This window comes from Natrix helvetica (genome assembly GCF_964273705.1).
Source record: "Natrix helvetica genome assembly, chromosome: Z".
Classification (NCBI taxonomy): domain Eukaryota; kingdom Metazoa; phylum Chordata; class Lepidosauria; order Squamata; family Natricidae; genus Natrix; species Natrix helvetica.
This window is the reverse complement of record NC_138554.1, coordinates 63524499-63540217: the sequence shown is the minus strand read 5'-3', so window position 1 is coordinate 63540217 and position 15719 is coordinate 63524499. Positions and strand designations below refer to the sequence as shown.

Genomic DNA, 15719 nt, shown 5'->3' with positions numbered 1-15719 from the left:
TTGTATTTCTCCAGTTTCATTACATGTAGGGAGAGTAATTTTAAAAGAATGGGCTGCCTTTTAGAGATTAACATGGTGTGCAATTCCTGCTAAATAGACCTACATCTAATGCAGATTTCCACAAAATATTACTTTGTTAAAAGATGCCACTTCTGTACCAATTCTAGACTCTTTGAATGAGACTGGACTCCTGATGATCACACAAGCAACTTTACACTATTTTCTCTGGCACATTTTTCAGAAGTGATTTGCCATTGTTTCCTTTGAAGGGCTGAAAGTGAGTCATTAGTACTAAGTCACCCAGCAACTTTCACACCTAAGTCAGAACTTGAACTCTATCTCATCATTTCGAGAGCAAGACTTAGCCACTGAACCAATCTGCTTATGTTTTTAGGTGTAAGAACTGAATAAAAAAAATTAGCACATCTGGCTCCTTATCCGTTTGTTCCTTTCCAGAAAATTGTAGAAATAAATGGCAAGAAATGGAATCCCAGGCATGATTCTACATTACTGTCACTTTTTAAATAATAACTGTGGATCTGAGAATTGTAGTGAAATGCTACCACACATTTTAAAAACCTTGAACCACAGACTAAATTCTGAAGACTCAGAATTTGAGAAAAATGTGAGAAAAAGTAATATTTTTGATCAAATAACTCTAGCACAAACGTTCTACGGTACATGTTTATTACATTTATAGACAACCTTTTTAAATTAAATAAAGAATATCTCTTTTGGATCTCACAATAACTTATCAAGTTGATTGAACAGAGGTATAGTTTGTTATGGAAGGATATAACATTGCCTTAATGGCCAAGAAATCAGTAAACATTAATTTTCTAAAATAAACTTTTTGGCCAATCTATCAAACTAGTTTTAAGAAAAAAAATACCAAAACTACAGTATGGGAGTAGGAAGGAATATGACTTGCTAAACGTTAACATACTGTTCAATTAGAGTAATAAGATTAGAAGTGAAAAGAAAAAATGTTGACAAAATGATTATTTTAACAGTTCAATATTTTAAATTCAAATTTCCCTTTGGAATAAATTTTCCTTTTGAACAAAAACATTTATTGGTTACATCTAAAATATTTTGAGTTGTATTAGCTTATTAAGATAAATGTATCTAGAAATATCTAATAATTTCTCAGAAAAATATTTAAATAATAATTTAAAAGGATTATGGAAATGGCCCTTCTTTTTGGATCTATTTAGATGCAGATTGATTGCCTCATTGGATCTCTTGCCTTTATTAGACAGGGTGTAAGTGTTTATATCAAAATGTCATATTTCAGCATTTAATGGGGACCTGTAATGCTTGACAGGAGTAATGATTGATAGAGAAGAGAAAAGGAGTTAGGTCGTGGTGAGGCAGGGGCACCTGTAATGTAGATGAACTTGTGGAATGAGTGAAAGGAATGCTGCCTAGGAAACAATTGGACAAGAGAGGCACGGCAGCTTAGCAGTCAGAGAAAGAAACTTAGGAAAGACTTGCTCTAATGCATCAAGATGTTAAAAGTGGTGGCAGGAAACTTGTACTTTCAGATTTGCAAGAGTGGTGTCAGCTCTCCCAAGTAAACCAGACAGGAAACATGACTAGATGAGTTAATTCAACTTTATTGTGAAGGTATATTAACAGAAATGTGCAAATCTGAAAGTACAAACATTCTGTCACCATTTTTAACTGCTTGATCCATTAGGAGGAGTCCTTCCTAAGTTTCTTTCTCTGACCATTATGGCATTATGGTCTCTCTTGTCTGATTGTTTTCTAGGCAGCAACTCTTCCCATGTTTTTCAAGGTCATCCACACATTTTATTACAGCACTTTACTAAATTCCTCTGCTACGTAATAGCTGAATTACTATGAGGTTACACAAAGGATATGGGAGAAAGGAAAGAAAGAATGATTTACTGTACTGTTGATCAGATCTGGCTAATAAAATGTAGAGAGAACAAATTTAAACTGGTCAAGAGGGAAAATAAAATTTGCCTTTGTTGAAGTTACTTTAGTTCTGGCATGTTAGCAAAATAAAGAATACAGAAGAATTGTTATAGATAAGCAGGAGTGCTTGATTAGCTTCAAGACAATGTTTTCTAGCTTCCTTTAGTATCTAGCAAGGCATCTATCTTGAATTGTGATTAATATGTAAATATTACCAAACTAATTAGCATATTGTTTTCTTAAAATGCTCAATTGGCAATGGTAGTAAAATATGGTCTAACCAAAAGAGCCTATTCTCTTCAAAAGATAATTTTAACAATAAAACAATTCCATGTATAAATCCTAAAATGTGAATCAGACATTAATTACTCTGGGCTGTTTTTTAAAACCAAAACCAAAAGAACCAATGCAAACAAAACAAACAAGTCTGCAGTCCATCTGTGACATAATATATCGGCAATGAGAGTTAGGAGGTCTGTGTGGAAGATGCTGTCTCCTTTGCTCTGTCTTAACTTCCTTTTTTTAGTCCATCCCACTCCACCCTTCCCCACCCTCTCACTCGCCCATCTGCCCCCACACTTTTCTGTCTCTTTCCTGATTTGGCTGCTTAGGGACAGTCAGGTAATGGAGAAGAAATTGAAAGGGAAAATACAGGGAAAATGTAAATGAAAAGAAGTTATTATAACTGTTATAATGAAGTGCCTTTCATTTAAATATAAGAATGTAACGCTGAAATGAACTTGTGATCCTGAAATGCATTTTTAATGAGTTTCCTTTTTATTTTGCTGCTTCAGTGGCATATTTTAAAGACCCTTTGAAAAAAGCCACATTAAAAAAACCCACCAAATGCCACAACATGCAAAATTGGATATTGGTTTATTCCAAAACTGCTGATCAGGAAGAGTGGCTCTTCAACACAAAATGTTGCAGTCACTTTATTTAAATGAGTTTGAATTTGCATTGTGATGTGCCATTCTGATTTAGAAAAAAAATTAGATTTTCAGATCAAATTGACCCAGCCAGTGAAGCATTAAGGAACTGGCAGGTTTAGTCTGAAAGGCTCATGTTATATCAAACCTGCAGCTGGTGGAAGTCACAGAGCGCCAGTTGGAAAACAACTTTCTCACTGAAATCATCCTCCTATTACCTTGTAAGAGTTTTGTTCTCACGTATTTTTCCCTCTCATTCTCCCTGTAGGCGAACGCCCCTTCCAGTGTAATCAGTGTGGGGCATCCTTTACTCAAAAGGGCAACCTTCTCCGCCACATAAAGTTACACTCCGGCGAAAAGCCCTTCAAGTGCCACTTGTGTAACTATGCTTGCCGTCGTAGAGATGCTCTTACGGGCCATCTGAGGACCCATTCCGGTAGGTTCCATGGTAGAAAATTCTAGAAAGGTTTTGCTTGCTACTTGGCCAAACCAAATTATATCTACAAAATGATTTGAGATTAATGCTAACTTAGTTCAGGTTTCTTCTAACCTCAACTGAAACCAGGGGCCTACTAGGCATTTGGTTAGTTGCACTTCAGTTAAATTTTCAGGTAGACTTGCACAAAACAGAACAGAATAACAGACTTGGAAAAATGTATTTCCTAGCAATTTGTATGCAGGCCAGCAGCCCATATACTTTTTTCTCATGATCTTTTGTTGTCAAGCATATAAGCAAACTATATATTTGCTTCAGAACTATTTATTATTTTTAATAAATGTTTGACCATGTATTAGCACTCTAAAACTAATGAATCATAAATTTGCAAACTTATTACATAAGGCCAACAATTCCATAGATGAGCCCAACTGAAAATATAATTATACAGTATAGGTTGTTCCTTATATCCTTATATATAGGAACAACATGCCTCCAGAAGTTGTGGGTGCGCCAACACTAATGGTTTTAAAGACAAAATTGGACAACCATTAGTCTGACATGGTGTAGAGTCTCCTGCTTGAGTAAAGGGTTGGACTAGAAGTCCTCCAAGATCTCTTCCAACTCTATTATGCTGTATTCAATTGGGGGAGCATTGCTTTATTTGATAAGTAAAAAACCCCACCCTAGATAAATCTGTTTTAGAAAGATAGAAGCAATATTGGACAAAATTAGCAGTTAAAATTTATTCACTATTAGATATAAGCATTTAATATTACCTGCATAGAATGCAGCTTTGAACCTTGGCATTTAAACAGTTTTCAACTCAAAATTTCCTGTTTATAGCTTTTCTTGTAGAAACAATGCAAAATAACTTTTAAAAATTATTTTAAAAATCAGGCAAGTTTTATTCATTATTAAATTTATTTGTATTAAACTCAAACTTTCAAGCCAGAGTTGAGCAAATTCTAATTTGACAAATTTTTCCTCTTATTAATGGCATCTCCCCCTCCCCCGATATTTTGAGTCCTATCGACCTGTTTTCATTACAACATGACCGATTTACATGCCCCAAAAATTGCTGTAAAAAATATCCTTTGCATTCTTCAGGATGCCTGTTGAGTCTGGCTGTTTGTACATATTTGATTCACATTATCTGGACTATATTATCCCAGATCTCTTTGAGTTTCTACAATAAATTCCATTTCCCCCTGCAGTTGGCAAACCTCATAAATGTGGATATTGTGGTCGGAGTTATAAGCAGCGAAGCTCTTTGGAAGAACATAAGGAGCGCTGCCACAACTATTTACAAACCATGAATCTTTCAGGTGGCCTCTATCCGGGTAAGAATACAAAGCAAAAGGCAAGATTAGCTTCATAATAAGATGAAATTATAAGGCCCAGTTCTATGAGTAGTCCAGTGCTCTCCTGGAGTACTAGTGTTTTTAGGAACTGCAGAAAGCACGGATAAGTTCAGGGTGGAAGAGATTGACCGAATTCTAAAGACAAAGAGATTGAATGTGAGAAATAGTTATTGCCTCTTGTCTGGTTACAATTTCTCAGTTGAAGTTGAGCAAGTGATTCCCTCCTTTTTTCTTTGCCTTATCTTTGAATGGCTACTTTTCTGCTGCCCACTTTCTTTCCCTTGCTTCCTTTCAAACAGCTACATCTTTTCAGAGAATTTTATAAGTGATTTTACTGTCATAGCAACAAGAAGCTATTTCATCTTTCTGTTTACAGGTTCAATAGTGTGGTCATCAATCTTCCCTGCCTTTCTCAATCAGCAATCTCCCCCCCCCCTCCAATACTGAATTCTTTCCTAACTCTTGCAATATCAGATGCATGGAGTAAAATATGAAGTAGGAATATCTGGGAAACCTCCAAACATGAGCTACAATACTTTTATCTTCCAAGAAAAAATGTTCTTTAAGATGGAAATTATTTTAGAAGAAACATTCTTTCTCTTGTTCCTATTTCAGCACTCGCTAATCAACCATTTCAGTGATTGTATATTATAAGGTACAAACACACATACATACACAAATGAATGCAGCCATTCATTTGAAAGGAAGGGGACAATTCATGCTTATTCCATCTTTGCTGAAGGCACAGTAAAATATGGACAGGCATTAATGTGCATAGAGAAAAAGATGAAGACTACTGTTTCTTAAAGTTGAGGTAATTGTGGGTTATGAGCACTTCAGTTGCATACTAATTGCATATCGGAATTTATTAGATATGAATGATATACAACTTTTCTTATATACTGTTTTAAAAATATCACATTCATTTTGCAAAGTTTAAAGCCAGAAGGCCCCACAAGACTATTGCACATTTTCTGTAGGCATACTTTGGATTATTGGAAACACAATACCTAGCATTGCCATCAAACACTATGTAGCAAGTAAGGTCCTTTCAGGATACAGACTGTGTCTAGTCCCTGTAACAAGACTAGATAAAACATTTTTGATACACCTATTACTGTGTATGATGAAAAAGAATTAAAATTGCTTCGATCCTGTCAGTGCATTTTAAATTTTGCTTGCTCATAATTATATTTCTGCTAGTAAATTATGTGACTCATGGCAGACTACAATAAAAATTATCAAATCTAAAAAAAAACACCAAATAAATAAAGAAGTATATAGTAATTCACAAAACAGAAGTAACTCAATGAAAATAATATAATTTCCAACTGCATCAACTTCTTCGGTTATCAGCATCATAAAAATGGGTAGTGTTCAGAGTCCTGCTGTTTTCACTTTGTAACATAATGCCAAAGCTTATGGTAACTTAGCTTTCAGGTAGGCTGATCCATCATGTGGGAGACACTAGGACCCCTTCAATCTAGAAATAGATTATCAGCTCAGTTGGGATATAGAATAGCACATGAAGTGGTTGTATCAGGTGGATGTCCTGAAGATACTTTCTGTAGATTAGCACATCAGTAGGTTATGTTGCTTTAGGCCTCATATGCAGATGCCGCATTTAATGTGTTTTGGGCAATAGCAATAGCACTTATATACTGACTGCTTCATAAGCAATTTATGGAGTCAACATATTGCGCCCAATAATCTAGATCCTCATTTTATCAACCTCAGAAGGATGGAAGGTTGAGTCACCTAGAACCATTCAGAATTGAACTCTTGGAGTGAGCAGTGAGTTGGCCTGCAATATTGCATTATTACCACTGCACCACCATGGCTCTTTGCTTGCATAGCTGTCACATTTTCAGATAATCTAAAGTTGATGTCTGTCAAAGTAATGCTGGAAAGCAGCTGGGATACTTCTAATAGTTGATGTTTTGAGACCTTTTCATTTTTGCTAAGTGGGGAACTTTTAAATACAGAAAATTGATTTTCACAAAGGGTTACTTTTGTTTCTAGATTGTAGTGAGAATCTATAAGACTGTGTACTAAACTATTTATTTCAAAAACTATATATATATATATATATATATATATATATATATATATATATATATATATATATATATATATATACACACACACACACACACACAAACACACACACACACACACACACACACACACACACACACACACACATATATATATATATATATATATATATATATATATATATATATATATATATATATATATATATATATATAGTATTGTGACCAATCAAAATAATTCCAAATGTGTAGATATTTGAACTCACAATATCTATTAATCAGTGTAGATGACACATAAATCAGAATATCACAACAGAAAAAAAACAGACTTTTTTTTCACACAAATGTGTACTTCTAACTCAGTATAGATGACTGGAAATACTTTGTAGAGAACCAATAATACCGTGATTGCACAAAAAAAATGAAAATAATTTGGAATCAGTTGACATAAGTCCCACATTTAGAAAGCTCGGTGGAATGAACAGTGATTCAGGACAATGCTTTAATAGATAGCCAGTGATTTACAATCAAGTAGAAAATAGAAAACATTTAGGTGTTGGGGTGATGCAAAACCATCATTTTGCACAAGAACAATGGATTTCAACACAGAACAGGAAATATGGGTAGTAGAGTAGGAGTAGTATGTGAATGCCAACAGGTAACCATAATAAGAGTAATGGATTGTATCTCCTTTGCAAATACACAAAACAAATGGTTTGTATTAAAGAAATGAAAAAATGAACTTCAGAATCTCTCTGTCTTCTGGAATAACACTATGGACAGACCTTTTTCAGCTGCTTTACAATGAAACAGCAACTTGAAGGATGAGAAACTATTATGGGAGAGGAACAGAATTCCCCCCCACACACACACAGTGAAAGGGGGAAGTAGAAAATTATTAAAGATCATTGCTTTATTTGATTTATATTAAGTCTCCTGATTGATCTTCACTTCAAATTCAAACCTGGAGTTTCACAAGCCACCTCTAGCATACTCTGGCGAAAATACAAGGAAGCTGTAGAATAACATCTCTATAATTATTCTACAACTTTGTTATTTCTTATGAACATAGCTAGAGAAAAATAAATATTCTTCACAGCAAAGTGAGGTGGGCTTCCTTAATGAGGCTCTGCACTAGAATTCAATGAAATAGTTTTCTCTGTTTCTCCAGGAAACATGAACAGTAAAGCTTGTTGGTTAAAGAGAAAACATCCTATTTCACTTGTTTATTAGGTAGGACTTGTTACTCCCTTCTGGAGCCCAAGAAAGAAGAAACAGGGAGTTGTCACATTTCCTTCCTCCACACTTTTGCTCTATGCCTATCTTTTATATGTTGTTTCTTAATAGCAGCTGTGCCCACTCACAAAGCCACTGGTTACCACTGTCACAAACTATGCTGCTGCACTTTTGTTACTGTTGATTTGTTTTTCAGAGAAGGGCTTTGTTTTTTAAAAAAAGTAGGTGGGACAAAGAAATGGATGAAACCAGAAGGAAAAAGTAAATCTAAGCTGAACTGAATCTTAATTCAAACTAAAGTAGGAATTATTCATTCCATTTAATTCATTTCATATTCTCTTGCATTAAAAATGATAATGGGTACTTGGATTTTGCATCTCTGTGTTAGAGGATTTAGTTATCCGATACCCCAAACTACCTTTCTTTTTGTTGCTTCTCAGCTTTAGAGCCTGACAGCAGAGTTTCAGAAAAATTTGGAAATAAGTGTGCCTTAAAACATCTGGTGTCCTTTAACACTTTTTTTCCAGTCATGAAAGAGGAAACCAGCCAAAGTGAAATGGCTGAAGACCTGTGTAAGATGGGATCAGAGCGCTCCCTTATGCTGGACAGACTAGCAAGTAACGTCGCCAAACGTAAGAGTTCTCTGCCTCAGAAATTTGTTGGTAAGAACTAAATGTTGCTCCCTCTTTCTCCTGGTTGGATTCTTTAGTTTTAATTGTATTGCTGTGTAACAATAGAAAGAGCAAAACAATTAATCAAAAATTGTGGATTCCAAGCTCCTCTTAGTAGTGGTGAAGTAAAAAATATGCAACGATTTTGAATCAGTAAAACAGCACTGACATAATTGAAAGTGTCCAAAAAGTGTCTTGCCCCTGCCACTGATTTGACCTGTGAGGGAAGCAGAAACATGAACATAGAAATAGCTTATTTATTTATTTATGAAATGTATATTCCACCCATCTTGTATCCAACGATTCTGAGTGACTTACAACATATAAAAAATAGAAACATTAATAATATTCAGTATAAAACAGCAGAAAAAACATTAACAATCTTAGAGACAAAGATGGCAAAGAAGGATGCTGGACATATGGGAGGGAGGTGGCGTTGAACTTGATTAACCAACCACCTCCAGTATGAAGTTTCACACATAGGGAAAGATATGTAAGATGGGAAGATGATGTCTGCACTTGGGGGGAATCTCTGGCATGCAAAAACTTAGCAATTGACCTAATCTGACATGGAATTAATCAATCAATTATTTACCAAGATTGAATCTATGTCTTTTCAAATAGAACAACTCCTACCATTCCTGCCTTGGCAACTGATACTGACTGAAGTTAATTCAGCACCTTGAAGAGTCATGGATTCACCATTCCTAAAATTGTACTTCTGAGAAATTTGTAGTATTCTGACCCTCTGAGAATACTAGACTAATTGAATGAGAAGTAAGGCCTTCTGACTTGGGCAAAAACACTTTTTTTGATTTGATAGTTTTCTCTTATGTCTCCTATAATGTCCCCCTTTTTAAAATAAAAGTCCAGCATGGGCTCTAATTTAAAGTAACTACTGGTCCAGTGCTTATTCTGATTGGTTCAATATTATCTAATCTCAAAAGAGAAAATTAATTAATAGCAACACATTAGGTATTGAGAAAATTCAGATTTTGCAACCAAATCTACTGATTATATCTAAAGTTTACCAACATAATTTTTATAATGTTGCATAGAAATGGAACAAACAATACCTATTGTGTTTAGTCCACAGAAGATATTCATGTATATGCAGAATTTTTATTAATATTTGAAAATTATTCACCCTGTTCACTATACCTAGCTTCTTATTAGTGCTTCTGAAACAGGATGAAAACTATACAAAATTCTTATGTCCCATCAGTATAAATTTGAGCACTTCAGTAGTAATTCAGATACACAACAAAAATGATCTCATAAAACTCTTAGTCTTGCAGAGCATAATTGCATGCTACAGGAATAAGAGCATTACTAATTTCTGAAGAGAATGATGTTGCCAGAAGCATAGGCTTGGCATTCAGGAGATGTGACAATAGTGTTCCCTATTTCTGCCCAGAAACTTTTGTAATAAAGGCAGCCTCATCTGATGATCTCACATTGTAGATAAAAAATACTCACATACTTTCTTAAGTTCAGAAACACTATCTAAATAAAGTGCCATGCATTTTTCCAGAATATAAAATCTATGCATATGGAACAAACAGGGATGTTCAATAACTTTGAGAAGAACACTTTTGGTTATGGATTAGTCCTGGCATGGGACTAGAGGAAGATGCATTTTTCATTCTCTCACTTCCTTATTGTCATAATAAGAAATCTTGCCAGCTATGAAGACTTAGAAGAGTACTATTTCCTGTCAGTTATTTACAGTGTAGTGTAGGAAGATAACAATAATGACAGCAAGAATTTAAGTAAGATCTAGATTTAGGCCCTAAAAACATGAAGTTATCAAAATGAAATCAAGTAATTCAGATGTTTAGTAGCCACAATTCTGCTTTGGTCACAAGAAAGAATATCTTTTCCCATTGGGTGATAATTCTGACAGTTCACAGGTATGGTGCAGTGTGTGAAGGCTCATACTCCAAAGGATCAGGTTTTGTCTCCTAGTAAGAAGAATTTAAAAAATACAAATGCACCTACATTATTCAGGAAGGAAGGCTTCAAATGATGACTTGTATTAACCAAACAAAATAATAGTCACAAACATGCCAGAAAATTGGCAAGTTCAATTGAATTCCAAACAGAGATTCTGCTAAAATGTATTAGAAATATTTCATTCTAGATACTTTGCCTTTGTGCACACCTTCTCAATTTATTATCTTTGTGTGCAGATTATTCATATTTTCCCAGTGTCATTATCAGCTCTTATTGATCAGGCCTGATGTTTTGAAAAATATTTCAAAACTAAGCCTAACTCTGATATACTTTGGATTGCAGGTGAGAAGTGTATTTCTGATATGCCCTATGATGCAACCACCAATTATGAAAAGGAGAATGATATGATGCAAACCCATGTCATTGACCAAGCTATTAATAATGCCATCAATTATCTAGGGGCAGAATCTTTGCGCCCTTTGGTGCAGACACCCCCTGGTGGCTCAGAAGGAGTGTCTGTCATCAGTCCAATGTATCAGCTTCACAAACCCCTTGGAGACAACCATGCTCGAGCCAATCATGCAGCTCAGGACAGTGCAGTGGAAAACTTACTGCTACTTTCTAAAACCAAGTCCATCTCTTCAGAAAGGGACCCTTCACCCAGCAACAGCGGCCAAGATTCTACTGATACCGAGAGCAATAATGAAGAACGTAGTGGTTTAATATACCTAACCAACCACATAGTGCCTCATGCACGGAATGGCCTCTCCATAAAAGAAGAACACAGGCAATATGATGTCCTAAGAGGAAGCAATGACAGCTCCCAAGATGCTTTCAAAGTAATCAATGGCAATGGGGAGCAAGTAAAAGTCTACAGATGTGAACACTGTAGAATTCTTTTTCTAGACCATGTAATGTATACCATCCACATGGGTTGTCATGGGTTCCGCAATCCTTTTGAGTGTAATATGTGTGGCTATCACAGCCAGGATAGATATGAGTTTTCTTCCCACATAACTCGAGGGGAACACCGCTTCCACATGAATTAAAACTTTTGCAGTAGTTAGTATTTGGAGATACATGAACAGCAGCCATAAAGAATTTTTTTAAAAAACTACAATGACCAGGATAGTAGTCAATAAAAATACATATCAGAAAGCTGGGCTGCCAGAAATGAGCTCTTCTTATAGCATGCATACATGAAACAGTTTTATATTGATAATAGTGGTTTTTTGCAAATGTAGGTAAACAAAAATGTTAGTGTAGTAAACAGAAACTTTTCGTTAAGTGAAATAAACTTTTTCTTGTTAGCAAGTGTACTCCCACTCCCGCACCCCTCCCATTTAAGGTTGTTAATTGTGCACACTCATCTCTGAATTTGACTGAAATGTGGAAAGATAAAATTAGCACATTTTATGCAGATGTTTTGAAAATACACTTTTTACACCATAAAATTTTTGTAATAATTTGGTGGTTCCTTAAATCAACAATCTAGACTTAGAACAAGTTAAAACCACTCATTTTTCTGCCTACTCTTTGTGTCAACAGAAACAATTTTTTTTCTAACTTATAAGATGTGAATGCTCTGATCCCACGATTTAGTTAATGGAAGCAGAGTATGGCCAGAATAATTTAAAGTTGTGTTGCTCTGAAAATAGAGCACCAATGCTATTATGTTAATTGTAGATATCATTTTCATGAGTTATTTAAAGAAAAATTTACTTGCACCAATTAATTTGTGAAAGCATAAAGTGCTTTGCCCAAATCTAGATCTTTTAAGTAAAAATATCTTCAAGGACCAATGATTCAGTTTTGATACAACTACAAACTAATCTTAAAACTGATTCAGTGTAAATCAATTGCAAAATCTGACTGGTGAAATATAAAAGAAAGCCTATTGTATAATTTGGAACAATTACATATATGCTGTATTTTTATCTGTTCTTGCCTTATGGCAGTGCAGTATTCTGTTTCTCATGCAATTCAGTTTATAAAACAACTTGGAAGCTGGGAAAGGACATAACGATGCTGGTTAACAATGTTTTTTCTTCTTCTTTAAAACACATATTCATCACTTGTGCAACTTTTAGGCATAGAAGAAGGGAGGACATTTTATTAGGGCTATTGTGTGAAATTTATGTTCACTTTGTTGAATATTGATGCTGGTAGCTTTTAGTCTTATTAGTTGATAATATTGATAAATGATATATAACAAACTATACAAATTCAGTGTTAGCCTGATTTCATTTGATTCAGTTGCATAAGGCTGTTCATACTTATCCAAACTTTTTATGTAAAACATGCCCAATTAGGATAACACCTTTTTTATAGATCAATTTGACACATTATAGATAAGTGGCCCAACTTCTTGCTGATTGTAAAACTGATGATAGTCTCCACCAATACACTTTTTTGTTGTTTTGTGGTTTTAATGCTGCATCTAGTAGAAAATAGGGAAAGCTACAATGTTGAGATTATTTGAAGGAGATATTCTTATGAAAAACTCAATACAGAGGTACCTTGAAACTCATCCTTAATTTTTTCCAGGAGGTGCAACAAGCTTTAAAAAGATGAGGATCAAACAAATTATGTGACTTATCATGACCTTTTGTTTTGGCCAGGAAGAGCTTATCTGTTCCTTTTTCCCATGTCAGTGAACTTTCCAGCATGGCTGACTTCCGGGCTGCCCTCTGCAGCTATCTCCCGCTTCCTTTTGCAGCAATTTTCCCAACTTTATGCTTTCTGCTGCTATCCCCCATTTTGCATTGTGATGATCACCAAACAAATGATGAGTACCGGAACAACATTTTCCTCATCAAATTCAATGAGTTTTGAAGCAGTCAAGTACCGAGTACCACTGCACTACCAAGTTAAATCATTCCTGCAAACCCCATACTTTGTTCAGTTTGCACTTAAAGCGCATTTTTCTTTTTATAATAGTTTTGTCTCTGTTCTTCAACTTGAAGAATTTGGTATGCATCCATTTGATAACAGTGAAAGATTGTTCATATGTTATATAACATGTTTGTCAACATGTTATAAATATCAACTGTTTGTCATGGGGTATATGTTGAATAGGGAGTCACAACCACTTCAGGTACACTTCAAGGCCCTTCAATGAACATTTTACCAAATATTTGTTGTACTCCATACATTTTTAGTAAACATTTTAAAGAAATGAAGCATACACCTAAAACTATTGCCCCTTCTAATTGGCCTCTTCTATATTTAGCTTTTAAATTTGTAATATCTAAAAGTGGGTTTTCACTGGTGAGCCTTCATTTTGATTTATCATTTTTCATAAGCACATTACATTGCACACACTGATTTTTCCCAAATGTATAGACTGATATATGTTCACATTCCGTGGAATTTGAGGCTTGGCTCCATTCACTGAACAAAATGGTCAACTTGTAGGTGAACATCAGTACGATGATCAGGTAATCCTAAACAATCTTGTGTGGTCCACAAGACATAAGTACATTTAAAGTTAATATATTCTGTCTTTGAATAGACATCAACTATTGTATGATCAGAGTTTATGGTGTTTCTTGTTCTAGTTTTTTCTCTTTAATATTGAAAGCAAATATACTTTAGGGAGGGATAATATTAGTGATCTACACTGTACTGACAAGGCCCATCGTTGGATTTGTCATATTTGCCACACTGCTGTTCAAAATAAGTCTTGTTTTCTTTGAAAATAAATGACCCGGCTTTTATTTTTATGTATAGTTTGATAAATTGATACTAATTTAAGTTTCTTTTGATAGAATGCCTCACTTCTGTAAATAGCAACTGATCAATGCTTTTGAGAGCTTACATTGCAGCTTTATTTTGGCACTTGCTTTTAAACCTGTATTACACACATTTTTGCTGTGGTTTTATACTGTATTCCTAATAACTTTTTTTGACCAATGTATTTAAAACACAATGAAGTTAATTTCATAAAAAATGTAACTTTTTGTCTGAAAGCAAAGATTAATCATTTTGCAATATTTGGAACATTATTCTAAGGAATAGAAAGTATAACATGATGAACAGTTTTCAGATTCTGGTTGTGTGTATACATGTAACTGTGTTGAGAGAGGGAAGAAAGGGGAAATTACAAACACAAGGTAGCAATTTCTAAAGCAAATACTACCCAAGGGTCTTTTAATGCCAGAGAAGAATTGCAGTTTCTATAAGTAGTTGAAGAATTAAACTGTTATATTTGGCATATTTGTAAAAGCATAATGGGCACTGCCACAAAATGGCCATTGAACAAGGAGCTTCACAGAATAACCATCAACAAAAAGTAGTAAAAGGACTAATACAGCTATTTATAATTAAAATAGTGTTATTTAAATTGCAGAATGGAACTACAGTTAAACTGTTGAACTGTTTTGACCAGAAATCAAAGTTACTCCTGTTCAGCACAGATCTCACAGCATTCATCCTTACCCTTTTACTGCTTTTTTTATTGCAATAAGATTCCTTATCATCCCCTTTTTATTTTATTAAGAGCAGTTTCCTCTTAATTTAAGAAGAAAGAGGCAACAATCACACACATACACGCACACACGTCTGTGTGTGTGTATGTATACACTCACACCTTGAAAAAAGCTTTAATTGACATTTAGACTAATTTAAAGATAAACTAATGAGCCACTCGTCAGTTTCCTGTTTTGTTTTCATGAAGCAATGTAAGGGATTACATTCGCGTAGAAAGCTAGTAATTAAAAATATAGTGGATGTCAGAAGCCACTATTGCCTTTTGGTAAAGCAATAGGAGACAAGAAGCCTAATAATCAAGTAATACATTTAAAAGAAAAAAGTGTACTAAATAATATGATTGCAATAGTATCTAGACAATATACTTTAATCTGAGTGAAAAAGATTTCTAAACAACTTACGGTATTTACATAAAGCATGAGGAACTTGGTATTCCAAATGCTACTTAATTAATATTGACAGCAGGCCTTAGCCAATGATGAAAGACACTGAGACCTAAAAATTTCATATCCATCTCCAGACTTCTTGCTTACAGGCAATTTTGAATATTCATACCTGACGTTGCAGTTTTGGTTCAGGGTAAGGATTTAACTGATTTCTCATGCAGCTTTTGCATATAATATCTGATGATAAGG

The 15719-nt window shown here is 34.6% G+C and overlaps 1 protein-coding gene across 9 annotated transcripts in view; it reads left to right on the top strand.

The window, feature by feature from the left end:
- IKZF1 (IKAROS family zinc finger 1) overlaps positions 1 to 12818 on the top strand; it is an 87204-nt gene extending 74386 nt beyond the window's left edge. For 4 of the 9 annotated variants that reach the window (XM_081969792.1, XM_081969789.1, XM_081969791.1 and 1 more), the window contains 4 exons: positions 3142 to 3309; positions 4527 to 4652; positions 8494 to 8628; positions 10936 to 12818. In XM_081969792.1, coding sequence (XP_081825918.1) covers positions 3142 to 3309; positions 4527 to 4652; positions 8494 to 8628; positions 10936 to 11642 — 1136 coding nt within the window. In that variant the 3' untranslated portion in view covers positions 11643 to 12818. The remainder of the gene's footprint in view (positions 1 to 3141; positions 3310 to 4526; positions 4653 to 8493; positions 8629 to 10935) is intronic. The other 5 variants (XM_081969793.1, XM_081969790.1, XM_081969795.1 and 2 more) reach the window with 3 other exon arrangements.
- The last annotated feature ends 2901 nt before the right edge of the window (positions 12819 to 15719 follow it).